Below are 13,942 nucleotides of genomic sequence, written 5' to 3'. Positions count from 1 at the left end.
CAGATGGTCATGAGCCACCATGTGGTTGCTGGGAATTGAACTCAGGACCTCTGGAAGAGCAGTCAGTGCTCTTAACCACTGAGCCACTTTTCCAGCCCCAGAATTTATTTTCTTTGAACCTCAAAGATTCGAAGACATGAGGTAGGCTAGTCTTGTAGGGCAACTGCCTGGAGCTGTGCCACCTCTTTGGGACAAACATATACTGACACAGCAGCAGTTTTGCATGCAATTTCTAGGAGCACCTGAACCTTCAAATCACCTGTGAGTCAGCCAGGAGACAGCTTCCAGAAGGCTAAGGTGACTCAAGCTCCCAGTTATCTTGACTGGGTCTGAGTGCAGCTCCTCCAGCACAGTGGCTGTGGAGAAGGGTTATACCTGGGGCCACATTGCCTGGGAACCTGTGTGCAGGTTATTCAGTCCCTTGGTGCCTCGGTTTTACCAGCTGAGCATGGGATAGCAAGACCTCTTCCTGATGCCTGTCACCTTGGCCTTACATTATTGTTTGCCATTATTTTTTGTTTGTTTTGTTTTGTTGTTTTGTTTCCCAACAGAGGACAACCTCAGGAGACACACAGTTATCCCTAGCCACTCCTAAGACTTGCCCCAAATCCTGTAGCCAGGATTGGTGTCATCCAGCACCCCAAAGCCCCTGCCCAGTTCCTCACAGATTTTGTTTTCAAAGTCACCACAAACTGGAACCCACGCAGGGGTACAGGGCTTGCAGGAGCTGCTTCTTCAGAGAGCAGACTCAAGCTTAGCATCAAAGAAACAAAGTAGGAGTCAGTCACAGGTTGAGAAGGGGGCGGGGACCCGGATTCAAGCAAAGCCAGTACGGGAAGGAGGGGGAGAAAGGGAGGAGCTGTTGTACTGGCCAGAGGAAATCTGACAGCTAACCCCCACCCTGGAGGTCACAGTCACAGTAGCACAGAGGCAGCACAGGGCTTGGGGGCATGGCAGAAGCCTAGACCATGCTGCAGAATGGCCTTCTGGGAGTATCTAGCTGCCAGGATCTGGGAACCGCCCCAGGCTGAGCATTCTAGAAGTCTCCTCCCTGCTGCTATGAGTCAGGCCCAGGGAAACACTTTCAGTTTTGTTTTCTCACGTGCAAAGAAACCGAAACTCCACAGAAGTACTCCAAGAAGCTGACCATGGAGGCTGACTTTCAAGTGTGTGGGAACTGGTAAGAAGGCATTTTCTTCAGGGCTGGCCAGAGAGAGGGGCAGAGCAGAGCAAAAAAGAAATTGTGAAGTGAGGAGGATGAAGTGTGACACCAGAGGGCAAGCCAAAGGGGACTGGAACCTCTGGAGTGAAAAGGTTCCAAATCTCTAGGTAGAATGCGCAGTGGTACCTCGATATCACTGCTCCCCCTTAGCATGCGTATTTCAGGCTGGCTGATCAGCCATGAAGTATGGAGGGGCTGATCCCTAGTAGGCCATTCCTGTCAGAGCTTAGGTCCGTAGTGTGGGCCCCAGCAGCATGGTCTTCCCACCCATCTGTGAGAGGAACCTTGAGAGATGTTCCAGGATTATTCCTGTCCTCTGCCTGACGAAGAAGCTGCGCAGTAGAGCATGGAGGACTGAGCAGGAGGCAACGACCACACCTCCAAGTAAAGAGAGCTGGGGTCTCAACAGACCCCACCTCTTGTGGTCACTGGGGTAAACCTCCCCAGAGAGCTTTATCCCACCTCACCTTTCAGGATCTATTGACTACGGCGTAAGTAGGCAGGCAGAATGGGGGGGGGGGGGCGCGAACAGAGCAAGCGATGTCATTCTGTGCAGCTGTGGGGACAGCTGGATCCCGCTAACAGCAGTGAGGCTATGAGCCAGATCCCGGGGTTCTGGAGACACCTCCCCTTAACAACTGGTCCTTTAGGGATACAGCCCATGTTTCCTTCTCCCGAGCTGCCGTCAGCATGAGCAGGTGGAATGGGCCGCAGCATTCCTGGTGATGAGCCTGTCAGAGGACACCCTGCCCTGCAAGTGGGAGACGCCACTGGGTCAGGGCTGCCCTCTGGGTAGCTGCAGGGGAGCCCAGGAACCAGAGGCAGCTGGGTGGATGGACTTTTGCTCTTGAGAGCTGGGAAGCCCTTGGAGGTTCTGAAGTGTGGGCTGGACGGGGCTGCAGTGCCTACTGCCGTGCTCATTTGTTCTCATGATGGCCTTGCTAGGAGATAACTGGAAAAGGATAAAACTTTACCTCCCCCTCCTCCTCTCTGTGGGGGTGGGGGTGCTGGGGAGTGGTCCTGGGCACTGTGCCTAGGGCCTTACACTGAGCAGCCAAGCACTCTGAGTTGCTTCATCCAGCAGCTCTATTTTTCCCTTTCCTTTTGACACAGTGTATCACTAAGTTGCCCAGGCTGATCTTGAACTCATGCTATAGCATAGGTAGGCCTTGGACTAGCCATCCCCCTGTCTGTCTCATGAACGCCTGTGCCAACAGCCCTAGATACCTTGTACATGTTTGAAGTACACATCTTGATACATAGTACTTATTTATGAAACCATCCTACAATCTAGGAAATGAAATCTATCATCGCTCTTGAAAGTTGCCTGTTGCCCTGGTAACGCCTTCCTCCGCTCTCCTGGACAGTGAGGTACTGCCCTCACACTTCCTGGCAGGGCAGGAGCACATTATCAGCATCACTGTTTTTTCTGTGCTACAGGCCTAGAAAGGACTTACCCCAGGTATGCAGCAAGGCTTCGCACTTTATACTAAGACACAGCACCTTTCTTTCTCCCCCACTTCATTCTGAAGCAAAAGAAGTGTGTCGTCTCTCCACTTCACGCTCCATGAGGCCCACTGCCTGCGCTTCCTGGTCCTTTGTCAGGAGTGTGAGGAGCCCATCCCAGAGTCCAAGATGAAGGCGCACATGGAAGCTGTGCACCAGCAGGTGAGCAGGTAGGCAGGTGGGAGAGGGCCTGGGGGGTCAGCAACTGGAGTCCAGCTTTCCCCGGCCTGGTGGTTAAGTTATTTAGCCCCTCCATGTTTGGCCTCTTTTTTGTTTGTGCTATGGTGAGGCTGTCCCCAGTTTCTCCCTTTCCATTTGCTTCTCTAAGACCATGGGTCCAGCAGAACAAGAGCTCCATTTCAAGAAAGGCTAACTGTTCTTCCTTCAGAGACTTGTAAGGAGGAGGCAGGAGGACTCAGCTCAGTCTTCCTTCCTACCCTTTTGAGTCAGTCTCGTGAGGCTTTATCTTTCCGAGAATCAAGCTCAGGCAACCATTTAGATTCAGCACTTCTTGGGCCCTAAACTAGGCGCTAGAGGAAAACTGGAACAGCATCTTTTGGTCTCTGCCCTCCAGGATCTCATGAACCAAAGTATGAAGCACAGCTAGCCCACTGATGTAAGGAGAGGCCGGGGCTGGGGCTGAACCCACATCTCTATGAAAGTCCATGAAAGCAACTGGGGGAGGAAAAGGTTTATTTGGCTTACACATCTCTATCACTGTTCATCCTCACAGGATGTCAAGACAGGAACTCAAAGAAAGCAGGAACCTAGAGACAGAAGCCGATGCAGAGGCCTTGGAGGGATGCTGCTTATTGCCTTGCTCCTCCATGGCTTGCTCAGCCTGCTTTTCTTTTTATAGAACCCAGGACCACCAGCCCAGGGATGGGATGCCCCCCCCCCTCAATCGCTATGTAAGGAAGCATCTTACAGCTGGATCTTATGGAGGCATTTTCTCAGTTGAGGTTCCCTCCTTTCAGATAACTCTAGCTTCAGTCAAGTTGACATAAACCTAGCCAGAACAGTTTGAGTCATCTGGACTATGTCAGCAGCAAGTGCAAGCCCTCCCTTGCTGAAGTTGGAGTGAATTCTCCTCTATAGGCAAACAGGATAACCTGGGAGAAAGACAGAGGAGAGAAGAGGCTAGTCATTAAAATTCCCCCCCACCACCACCACTACCTCCCTACCTGAGTGGCTAGGAGAATAATGGAGACCATCCACCCCAGAGATGCAGATTCATCTGCATATGTACATACTTGCATATATGCATGCATACATACATACATACATACATACACGCTTGACAGGGAGATTTCCACCATCCATGAGTTAGTTTTTGTTAACATGGGCTGTGGCCACCTGGGAAGAGGAAATATTGGTTTAAGAATACCATCAGATTGGCCTGTGGGTGTGTCCACAGGCAATTTCCTGATAAATGACAGATGTGAGAAATCCCAGCCCACTGTGCCAGGTGGTCCTGGATTGTAAAGAAAGCAAGCCAAACAAGCCAGTAAGCAGCATTCCCCCATGGTCTCTGCTTCAATTCCTGCCTCCAAGTTCCTTCCTTGAGTTCCTGTCCTAGCTTCCCTCAATGATAGACTGTGGTATTGAAGTATAAAATGAAATAAACCCGTTTCTCCCCAAGTTGCTTTTGGTCATGATGTTTATCACAGCAACAGAAAGCAAACTAGAATGATGAGTCTAAGGAATTCATAATCCCCAAGGACACTGTCTGCCTCTGACCCTTGCCAATACTTTCTTTGATTGGCTTCAATTCCCTAGGAGATTGGGCCTATGTCCTCCAACTTCCCACAGACCAAGGAAAGCCAACAGCATCCTGCCAAGTGCAAGTTCTGTGAGCTGGCCGTGCAACTCAGCAATCTGGACGTCCATGAGTCCCATTGTGGCAGCCAGACAGAGCATTGTCCACACTGCAAGCAGCCCATCCCACGCCGAGCACTGGCCCAGCACAGAGACGTGTGTCTGAGTGCAGAGGGCAGGCCTGAGGAAGGTGAGCAACAGAGAGAAGCTGGAGAGGAAAAGGGCAGCTGCTGGGCCAGACAGTGTCCTGGGCAGAATGCAACAAGTAGAACTCTTGACAGCACAGGAGAGAAGTGTCCATTCTGTGTGTTTCCACTAAACTGGAGTAGCCTCCTTGTGTATCTGCAGTAGCCTTCAATGACTTAATCAGGGAAATTGAGAGGCCAGGGATGGGGGTGTAAGAAGGAGGGAGAGAAAGCCACAGGGAATCCTAAACATGTAGGGGCTTTTGTTTGTTTGTTTGGTTGGTTGGTTGGTTTTGGTTTTTCAAGACAGGGTTTCTCTGTGTAGTCCTGGCTGTCCTGGAACTCACTCTGTAGACCAGGCTGGCCTTGAACTCAAAAATCCACCTGCCTCTGCCTCCCAAGTGCTGGGATTAAAGGCATGTGCCACCACTGCCTGGGTCATGTAGGGCTTTCTTTATATTCCAAAGACATAATGCTAGCCTGGTAAGGTGCTCCTGAGTCATCCTGTAGATGAAAACGTACAGAGAGATCAGAAAACAAACAAGACTGGACACTCCAGCTTCCAGCACCGAGCTAGGTCCTAGGCTATCACATGCTTTTATCATTCTGTAATTTAAAAAAAAAAAAAGATAAGCAGAAGCAGCTTGGGAAGGGTTCACTGTGGCTCACAGTTTGAGGACATAACAGCCTTGATGTGTTGCGAAGACATGACCACAGCATGAGGTACTCCTTCCTGTCTCCCCGAACCCACAGTCAGGAAGCAGAGAGCACAAGACTTGGGGCTGGGCTAAGAAACCTGCACCTAGCAGCTGACTTCTTCCAGGGAGACTCTACCTCATAAAGGTGCCACAACTTTCCAAAACAGCATTAGTAGCTAAGGTTCAAACACACCAGCTCGCAAGGAGTGCAGAGTGTTTTCATTTAAACCACAGCAATTAGCGATGGCCAGGTAGGAGGCTGCTGCTTCAAGACTAAGTTTGTATATCAGCTTTCTAGTATCACCTCCTTCTCTTTCTCCCCCTCTCTTCCTCTCTCCCTCTCTGTCTCCCTCTCCCTTACTCCCTCCCCCTCTCCCTCAGCCCTCATTCCCTCACCTTCTCACCCATCCCTACATTCCCCTCCCTTACTCCCCTAACTCCCCTCCCCCCATCTGTATCACCAGTTCCAGGGATTTGAACCTAGAGCCTCACACATACCCTACCACTGACCTCTTTGTAGTCTGTTGACCAAATTCAATGACCTCTTTATAGGAGAGTTTGCCAAGAGCACAGATGTCAATGTGCACATCTTTCGTGGACTTCATTGGTTGTTTTGATAATGTGGTAACATGCAGAGAAACTGTAAAACCCCTTAGTAAGTCCCACCAGGTCAACGCTCTACCCAAGGTCAAAATTTTCTGGAGGAGAGGCAGGAAGTATGGGATTGGTGTATTTTTCCTTCATTACACTGTGCCTGGACTCCCACACAACCAACAGTCTGCAACACAAGTTCATTGACAGTTTCAGTACAATACAACTTTAGCACCATGATGTTACAACCAACATCTGGTTGAATCTCAGAGCTGGGAACGGGGTAGAATAGCTCATTTAGGCAGGCTGGGCAACTATATGTACAGCCCATTTCAATTGATTAAAAACCAGTTGTGCTCCAGGAAGATGTCTCCTCATCTGGGTCATCTTCTGCCCTCAGTATCACTATAATACCAACAGTCATCCAGTAAGCCTTTCCTGTTTTGCTAAGGCAGCTGTGTTGCAGTACAGCAAACCTAAGACCAGGCTAGCCTAGGAATGCTCATGAGTACAGGCCAAGGGAGAAATCAGGAGAAAGATGGGCTAGCCACTGTCAAGAGCAGTCATTTGTGATGTTTCTTTGTTCACTCAGGGAAGAGAATGATATCATCTCCTGGAAGAAAAAAGTATTGTGATATTTGCAAACAAATGATTCCAGAAAATAAGTATGTCTCCCATATGGTGAGTAGCAATTACCCACTCTCTAACTGTGCCAGGGACCAGTTCATATTCCAAAAAGCAAGGTATGACAGCAGATTCTAGATACATTTTGCAAAGCACAGTTATCAAAGGTTCTGGTGTTTGTTATTTCACTTATTTGGTTTGGTTTGTTCCAGGGTTTCCTTTGGACACATTTGTATAGTTGGCTTTCATTTGTGCCTAGCCCATCAAGGAGCAGCTCTGACAACTCCCCATGCCCCTGGTCACCTCTGACCATCACCAACCCTCAGGGCCTGGACATTATAATGCAGGGCCTGCCCTCTCGGGCTTTCTACCCATATTTATTCTATGACCTCCCCATGAAACTAAAAGGGCTTTTCCCATCATCCAACTCGCCCAGCATACCGAGTGTAAAGGGGACTCTGAAGATGGCGGCTGATGGGGCTGCTTCACTAGCTTTACTTGAGTGGCCCCTCCGCTGCTTTAAATGCCGTTAGCACACTGGCGAGCCACGTTGCCCTCTTGTCTTGTGGAGCCTTCTCCTCCTCAGAAACATCCCACAGCTTCTCTCCCAGAAACTTCTTGTTGTTCCCCCCATCCACCCACCCACCTGCCCTGCCCAGGACAGAGGGATGCTCACCTTTCTAAACAATTCAGCTATTAAAAAACAAAAATATAGAATATCTCAACACTGGGGAGGCAGAGGCAGACAGACCCCTCAATCTGGGGCCAGACACTGTCAAAAAGGAAAGGAAAAAGGAAAAGAAAGGAAGGAAGAAAAAGAAAGGGAGGAAAGGAAGAAAGGAAGGAAAGAAAAGAAAGAAAAAGGAAAGAAGGAAAGAAAGGAAGGGAAGAAAGGAAAGAGAAGAAAGAGGCAGAAAGAAAGGAAGGGAAGGAAAGAAAGAAGGAAGGAAGGAAGGAAGGAAGGAAGGAAGGAAGGAAGGAAGGAAGACCACTATGGAACAGCGGAACTAAGGGGCCTTAGAGCTGACCTGGATCTTTGATATTGCAGCACTTGAAACATGCTATTCCTGGTAGTGTGGTACAGGGGAAGGGGCTTTTCCTTCCTTCTCATTTTTTTACTACTAGGATTTTCCTCTTGCCCAAGCCCCTAGTTACAAGATTAACCACACCTGTCTTCTCGCCCATTTGCAGCTCGGTAAGAGAAGACCACAGGTTGTGTAATTTCTACATAACAGAAACATATTTCTCACTGTTTTGAAGCCTCAGACTCCCAAGTTCAGAGTGTGGGCATTAGGAGCCCAGGGAGGGCCTTGCTGCTTGCTCTGAATGCAGCAGAGCAAGCCAGCAGCTGGATCACCTGCTTGAAGCGTCTTTATAATCCCATGAGTGTGTGAGAAGAGCCAGCGGTGTGAGGAGAGGAGCTGGCAGCGCCAACACAGCCCCTTGTTAGCACGTGTAACATTTGGATTTTATTTTTAAGGGACAAAAAGAGACAAGATTTCTCTATATAGCCCTGGTTCTCCTGGAACTTGATATGTAGACCATGCTGGCCTTGAATCCCCAGACACCCACCTGCCTCTACCTCCCAAGTGCTTGGATTAAAGGCTTGTGCAGTCGCACCTTATTTTCAAATTTAATTTTATTTATTTTTATATGTGTGTGCCTACTTGTCTGTATGTGCAACACGTGTGCAGTGTCTGTGGAGGCCAGAAGAAGGTATCATACCCCCTAGAACTGGACTTACAGGTTGTTGTGAGCTGCCTGGCATGAGGGCTGAAAACCAACCGAACTTGGGTCCTCTGAAAGAGCAGCAAGTCCCTTTTAAGACTGGATCCGGTCCCCAAAACCTGGATTTTAGAGGGATGTATCCAAACTTCCATCCGTGGAACATGAGTCTTCTTTCTTCTAGAAAAGTTAGCTGTTGATTTGAATGTCTGCCTCATATTATGCAGAAGTTAAAAAATGTATTCTCTCTTTCTTTCTCTCTCTCTCTCTCTCTCTCTCTCTCTCTCTCTCTGTGTGTGTGTGTGTGTGTGTGTGTGTGTGTGTGTGTGTGTGTGTGTTTGCTGAGTGAAGGTCTTGTAGGGATGGGCTCTTTCTACTGTTTGAGTTCCGAGGTTCAAATTCATGTCTCCAGGCTTGACAACAGCACCCTTGCCCACAGAGCCATCTTGCTAGCCTTTATCTGTGGAGAAGCCTTCCAGGTTATCTTGGCTGTCTTGTCCAACTCTTTATGCTGAAGTAATTGCTTGTTTAATTTCACACAGTATTCACATTTGCAGAAACAATGTTCAGCCCCAAGAACTGTGAGCCGTATCCAGGATGGAAGTACAATAGTCCTTCCTTCAACCCTTCCATTTACGGACACTGGGAATCGAAGCTCCACTGTGAGTAAAGATGTCCGTCCAAAGACAAGAAGTAGACACAGTTCAACAAAGCGAGAGACAAAGGACCAGAATGGCACTGAGGATCTGCCTTGGAAATCTGGGCTCCAGCAGTGGGCTGCTCTTCCTAAAGGAGAGGAGACGGCCTATGACGTTCTCCGGAACTGTTGTCAGTGCCGCATCTTACTTCCCTTGCCGATTCTAAGTGAGCACCAGGTACCTTGCTCTCCCCGCATCCCTAACTGCCTCCTCGCCTGGCTGGGAATCTGCTGCGCAGTGTCTTAAAGCCCCCCAGCCTCGGGGTGTGGGGACCTTCCCAGTTTTGTGGCTGGCCATGACCCCCATGCTACACACACCCCCACCCCCACCCCCACCTCCTCCTGCTTCTGTGTGTCCTTGTGCGTTCTCTCCAGCTACCTGGTTTGTGCCACCTCCTAGTCAATGAGTGACCTTTGAAGGAAGAACAGGCTGTCTCCTCTCTCTGTCTGCATCTGTATCAGACCCTACATGTGACGATTCTCCAAGGCTGTAGAGTGACTGATGGACGTCCAGGGCTGGCAGTGAACTCCCTCCAGATGGAGATAAGGCAGAAGGCCCTGGTTCCAGGTGTGAAGGCTCCTGGTGGCTTGCCTCTAGCATACCCAGAGCTGGCCTTCTCATCCTGAGAAGGCAATCTTCTTTTGCTATGGGGTTTTGTTTGATTGATTGATTGACTGGTTGTTTGGTTGCTTGCTTAGGTTTTGTTTGGGTTTGGGGTTTTTTGTTGTTTGCTTTGGTTTGGTGGTTTTGTTTTAATTTTTTCCCAGAACAGGGTTTCTCTGTGTATCCCTGGCTGTCCTGGAACTCTGCTTTATAGACCAGGCTGGCATTGACCTTAGAGAGCTCTACCTGCCTCTGCCTCCCCAGTACTGGTATTAAGACGTTCACTGCCACTGCTCTGCCAAATGATTGTTCCAAATGATTGGTTTTTTGTTTGTTTGTTTTTTAACATCACTTAGAGAGGAAAGGTTTTGTTTCACCTTACTGCTTGGGGAAGTCAGAACAGGAACCTGGAGGCAGGGACTGATTTAGAGGCCACAGAGGAATGCTGTTCACCTTGCTTCCTCCTGTCTTGTTCAGCCTGGTTTCTCATAGTGCCCGTGACCACCAGTCTGCCAGAGGTACCGCCCACAATAAACTGGTCCCTTCACACAGCAATTATCAATCAAGAAAAAGCTACAGGGATTTGCTACAGGCCAGTGTGATGGAGACAGTTTTCTCATGTGAGGTCCCTCTTCCCAGATGACCATAGCTTATGTCAAGTTAACAAAAAACCAGCACACTCAGTCAGGTGGGGTGGTGAATTCCTGTAATCCTAGCACTCGGGAAAGGTGAGGCGAGCAGGGGCTAAAGCAGTGACTAAGTGGTTGAAGAGATTGCTGTTCAAGCCCAAGGATATAAGTTCAAATCTACAGATACCATGCAAAAGCCAGACACAGTGACTCATTCCAGAAACCTCAGTGTGCTAGAGGAACAGAGACAGGGAGTCCCGGGGACTCACTGGCCAGCCAGTCTAGACAAAATGTTGAGTTTAAGATCAGCAAGAGACCCTATCCTAAAACAAGGCAGAGACACATCAAGAAAAAAATACCAAGATGGCAAACTCTGGCCTTTACATACGGGAGCATGGACCTTCACACACACATCTGCATGCCACACAAATTTTTAAAATGGAAGGCTGAGACAGGAGGACCCGGCATTTGAGGACAGCCTAGGCTACATAGTGAATTGAAAGCCAACTAAAATAGTAAGACCCTGTGTCAAAATTTAAGTAAACAAACAAACAAATGGAGAAGGGAAGACTGGGTAAGTGGTTCAATGGTAAAACATGTCATCGTGCACGCAGAAGGCCTTAGGTTCAGTGTCCAGCATCACACGTGCACACAAGCTAATTCTCCCCTCGTACTCTTCTCTAAACACATCACTGAGAAAGCAACTTCAGTAGCCTGCAGGTGTCCTTCTCAACATGAACTCTCTCAGCCAACACAGGGCTGAAGAGTCAGTGGACCATGTGTTATCTTTGTATATTCATTACACCAAGAAAAAGGCCATTTGCCTCCCCCCCCCCAGACGTGCAGTCCTTCAAAACAGGAGATCTAGATCTTTTTTTCTAATTTATTTATGCACTTTATGTTTATAAAAATGAACTAATTTCATCCTTAGTGGGTACTTCCACATTTTTCTCCATCTTTGTCAGACTTAGCAAGTAGAAATACAATATGCCCGATCAAATTTGAATTTCAGAGAAATGGGGACCATTTTTTAATCTAAGTACGTCTGCAGAAATTGTAAGGAATCCACCGTAATGGTCCATTTTCAGTATGAAAATGCGATTCAGTGTGAAAGTACACTGAGAGCTCATTACTGAATCCCGTAAGCAGGAGACACGCTGCCCTTGTCTGCTCTGGCTTGCAGCTGGTATGCATCTGCCCGGGTGCTTCTTAGCTTATGTCAGGGTTGAAACGCTGCACAACTGAGCCCTCACACTAGACCAGAGAAGGCTCTCAAGCCACCACCACCACCACCACCTGGGGAACCTATGGGAAAAGGTGGGCAGAAGTTTTTTCACCCTTGAGAACTATAAAAATCACTTGTACCAAATGGGAGAACCATTTTTGCCTTTTCTTGAGAGACTGTACAAGGTTGTAAACTGCTTCAACTGTTTGCTTCTGTTTCGATACTCTGAGTCTCACGGACTCTTATGAAGGGAGGATCCTTATTTCTGACACAGTGATTCTTTGGGTCTCTGAAGTTGGAAGTTGGTGGGTCATCTGTATTTGACCTGTGAGCCCTGATACACCCATATACAAACACGAATATTTGGACATATCGACAAAGCCATCCCTCTGTCCCTCAGTTCTGAGACTTGGCACTAGCCAAGTAAACATGGCTCCCTAATTGCAATGGCTACACAGAAGATGTACGTGTTTCTCCCCATTCACCCATGATGCCCACCTCCATTAGGCACCCAAGTCTCCAGTCATCCTCCCTGCTCAGAATCTCTTCTATGCAGGCCCATCTCAGTCTCAGTCACAGGGCCCCACCACCCCATGATTCAGAACAAGGGACAGCAACACCCAGAGGCAGTGGTTCAGACACCAGCAGCATTGGAGGGATGTGGCCCTGTGGTACTTGTGGTAAAGTGCTCATGTAACATTCCAATAAGCCCTGACTTTCACAGCCCCTATCAGTCGGGAAAAATAACTTGCCTCCCACTTGAAGCTTTTTAATGTCTATTTTCATTTCTTTAGGAGAAGTGCCTGAGGTTAGCTCATCAAAAGAAACTCGAGTGAGGAGGGCGAGCAGGATTCCGAAGAGCGAGCGCCAGTTCACACTAGCTTCCCAGCTTCCTTTCCTGGTGGTCAAAACTTTGCTTTCTTTACCAGTCTCTGTAACTGAATCCCCCCCCCCCCTGCCCCTTTAATTTCTAACTGTTCATACATGTTTACAATGTCCTGTAATCATACTTGTCCCCATTGCCTCTGTCCTCCCCAACCCACTCCTATGAACCCCCTTTCTTCCCAACAGTTCCCTGCTTTCACATCTTGAGTCCATGATTACGGATGCTTGTGTGTGCAGGCACGCATGCTAGCAGGCACATTCTTATCCAGGTCTTGTACCGGTAACCACAGCTGGTGTGTGCCCGTTTGCAACATATATGGCCATGCTGAATCCAGGAGAGCATCTGATAGCACTCCACCCGGCCCCTAATTCTTTGGGCTCAATCTTCCACAATGTCCCCAGGGCCTTGGGAAGAATGTGTCATCTTGGGCTCAGGCCAGGGTACTTTGGGCAGTCTTTATTTAGGAAAAGAGACAGGCTTTCAACTTTGGGCTTCAGAAGATGACTTTTCCTTCTTCTGAGCTACAGACGACCGGGAGAAAAGGCTTTCGCTTCTTGCACTGAACTCCTAAGCACCTAGGCGCAATTGCTGGGTTGGTTGCTCAAGAGACCCTCGCTGTATCCTAAGTTTCTCCTTTTTCTTAGCTTTCCTCATTGGCTTTTCAGGACAAGACAGGTTAGGAATATGAGGCCTGGAGGAGGAGATGCTTCAGGAGAAAGGAAGGAAGGAGAGGGGGAGGGGAAATGGAAAGGAAGGGAAAGAGAAGGGGGAGGGGAAGAAAGGGAAGGGGAGGGAAGGGAAGGGAAAGGCAGAACAGGGAGAATTAAAGTTCCAGAAAGTCTTCATACTGAGCAGTCTAAAAAAGGCTGATTGTTAGAAGGGCAATGGTTGTGGGGAAGTTAGCCATCTTGAGCTTGGTTAGCCACGGTGCGGGGCCATCTTGAGCTATCTTGGCCCCTTAAAAAGCTGCTAATTGCCCTCATCTGTGCATGACCCAACATCCTGTGACTTCCTAGGTGAAGTTTCTGAACCTATGAGCAGATCCCAGCTGCTAAGAAGGCCGTCACATGTGTACCCGGGGCCCACAGCAAGGCCTCCCCACTTTGCTCCCACCTGTTGCATCACCGGACTCTGTAAAGTGACTTTTGTTCTGTTACTATAAAAACAATTGTTACCAAGGTCAGAACACGGATATCTGAGGCAAACAGGATCTGTATTTCTAGACCACAATCACTCATTTGGCTCCAAAATAAACCATGTCTTCATCTCCTTTGAGCTGTGTTTTTCGGTGATGGGGAGGGTGACAAGGTGAAGCCCCCTTCCCCGGGGGCGGGGGTAGCTGAGGAGGGGACGTTCAGGTGAGGTTAAGCAGTAAAGCAGGGAGGGAGGGAGTGGCTGGGGACAGACACAGTATTCCACGTTTAGCCCAGGACTGCTTCAGCACAGGGGTAGAGAAGACCAAGGGTGAGGTGTGCACCAGCTTCTGAAAGCTGGAAAGGGGAACTGACCTCAGGTTTTGTGAGGTTCAAGTC

The 13,942-nt window shown here is 48.8% G+C and overlaps 1 protein-coding gene across 4 annotated transcripts; it reads left to right on the top strand.

Moving 5' to 3' along the window:
• The first annotated feature begins 915 nt into the window (after positions 1-915).
• Positions 916-13,685, top strand: Xaf1 (XIAP associated factor 1). 4 transcript variants are annotated; one of them, XM_052195899.1, is made up of 6 exons: positions 916-1,180; positions 2,755-2,890; positions 4,508-4,736; positions 6,613-6,701; positions 8,912-9,233; positions 12,319-13,685. In XM_052195899.1, exons 1-6 carry the CDS (start codon positions 1,149-1,151, stop codon positions 12,489-12,491), a joined length of 981 nt encoding a protein of 326 aa, XP_052051859.1. In that variant the 5' UTR covers positions 916-1,148; the 3' UTR covers positions 12,492-13,685. The 4 variants fall into 4 exon arrangements, with proteins under 4 accessions (XP_052051859.1, XP_052051860.1, XP_052051861.1 ...); XM_052195900.1 differs by having other exon boundaries at positions 919-1,180; positions 8,927-9,233; XM_052195901.1 differs by having other exon boundaries at positions 924-1,180; positions 8,912-9,244; positions 12,319-12,447.
• Positions 13,686-13,942: the final 257 nt, after the last annotated feature.

Source organism: Apodemus sylvaticus, chromosome 10, assembly GCF_947179515.1.
Source record: "Apodemus sylvaticus chromosome 10, mApoSyl1.1, whole genome shotgun sequence".
In the NCBI taxonomy this organism is placed as follows: domain Eukaryota; kingdom Metazoa; phylum Chordata; class Mammalia; order Rodentia; family Muridae; genus Apodemus; species Apodemus sylvaticus.
The sequence above is the reverse complement of the archived record's forward strand: the minus strand, read 5'-3'. Positions and strand labels throughout refer to the sequence as shown.

What these genes read in the sequence shown, in the direction of transcription:
- Xaf1 (XM_052195899.1), top strand. Translation starts at nt 1,149, where the DNA reads ATGGAGGCTGACTTTCAAGTGTGTGGGAACTG. An exon ending in TGGAAGCTGTGCACCAGCAG is followed by an intron (nt 2,891 to 4,507) that starts GTGAGCAGGTAG and finishes TCAATTCCCTAG; the next exon opens with GAGATTGGGCCTATGTCCTC. An exon ending in ACTTCCCTTGCCGATTCTAA is followed by an intron (nt 9,234 to 12,318) that starts GTGAGCACCAGG and finishes TCATTTCTTTAG; the next exon opens with GAGAAGTGCCTGAGGTTAGC.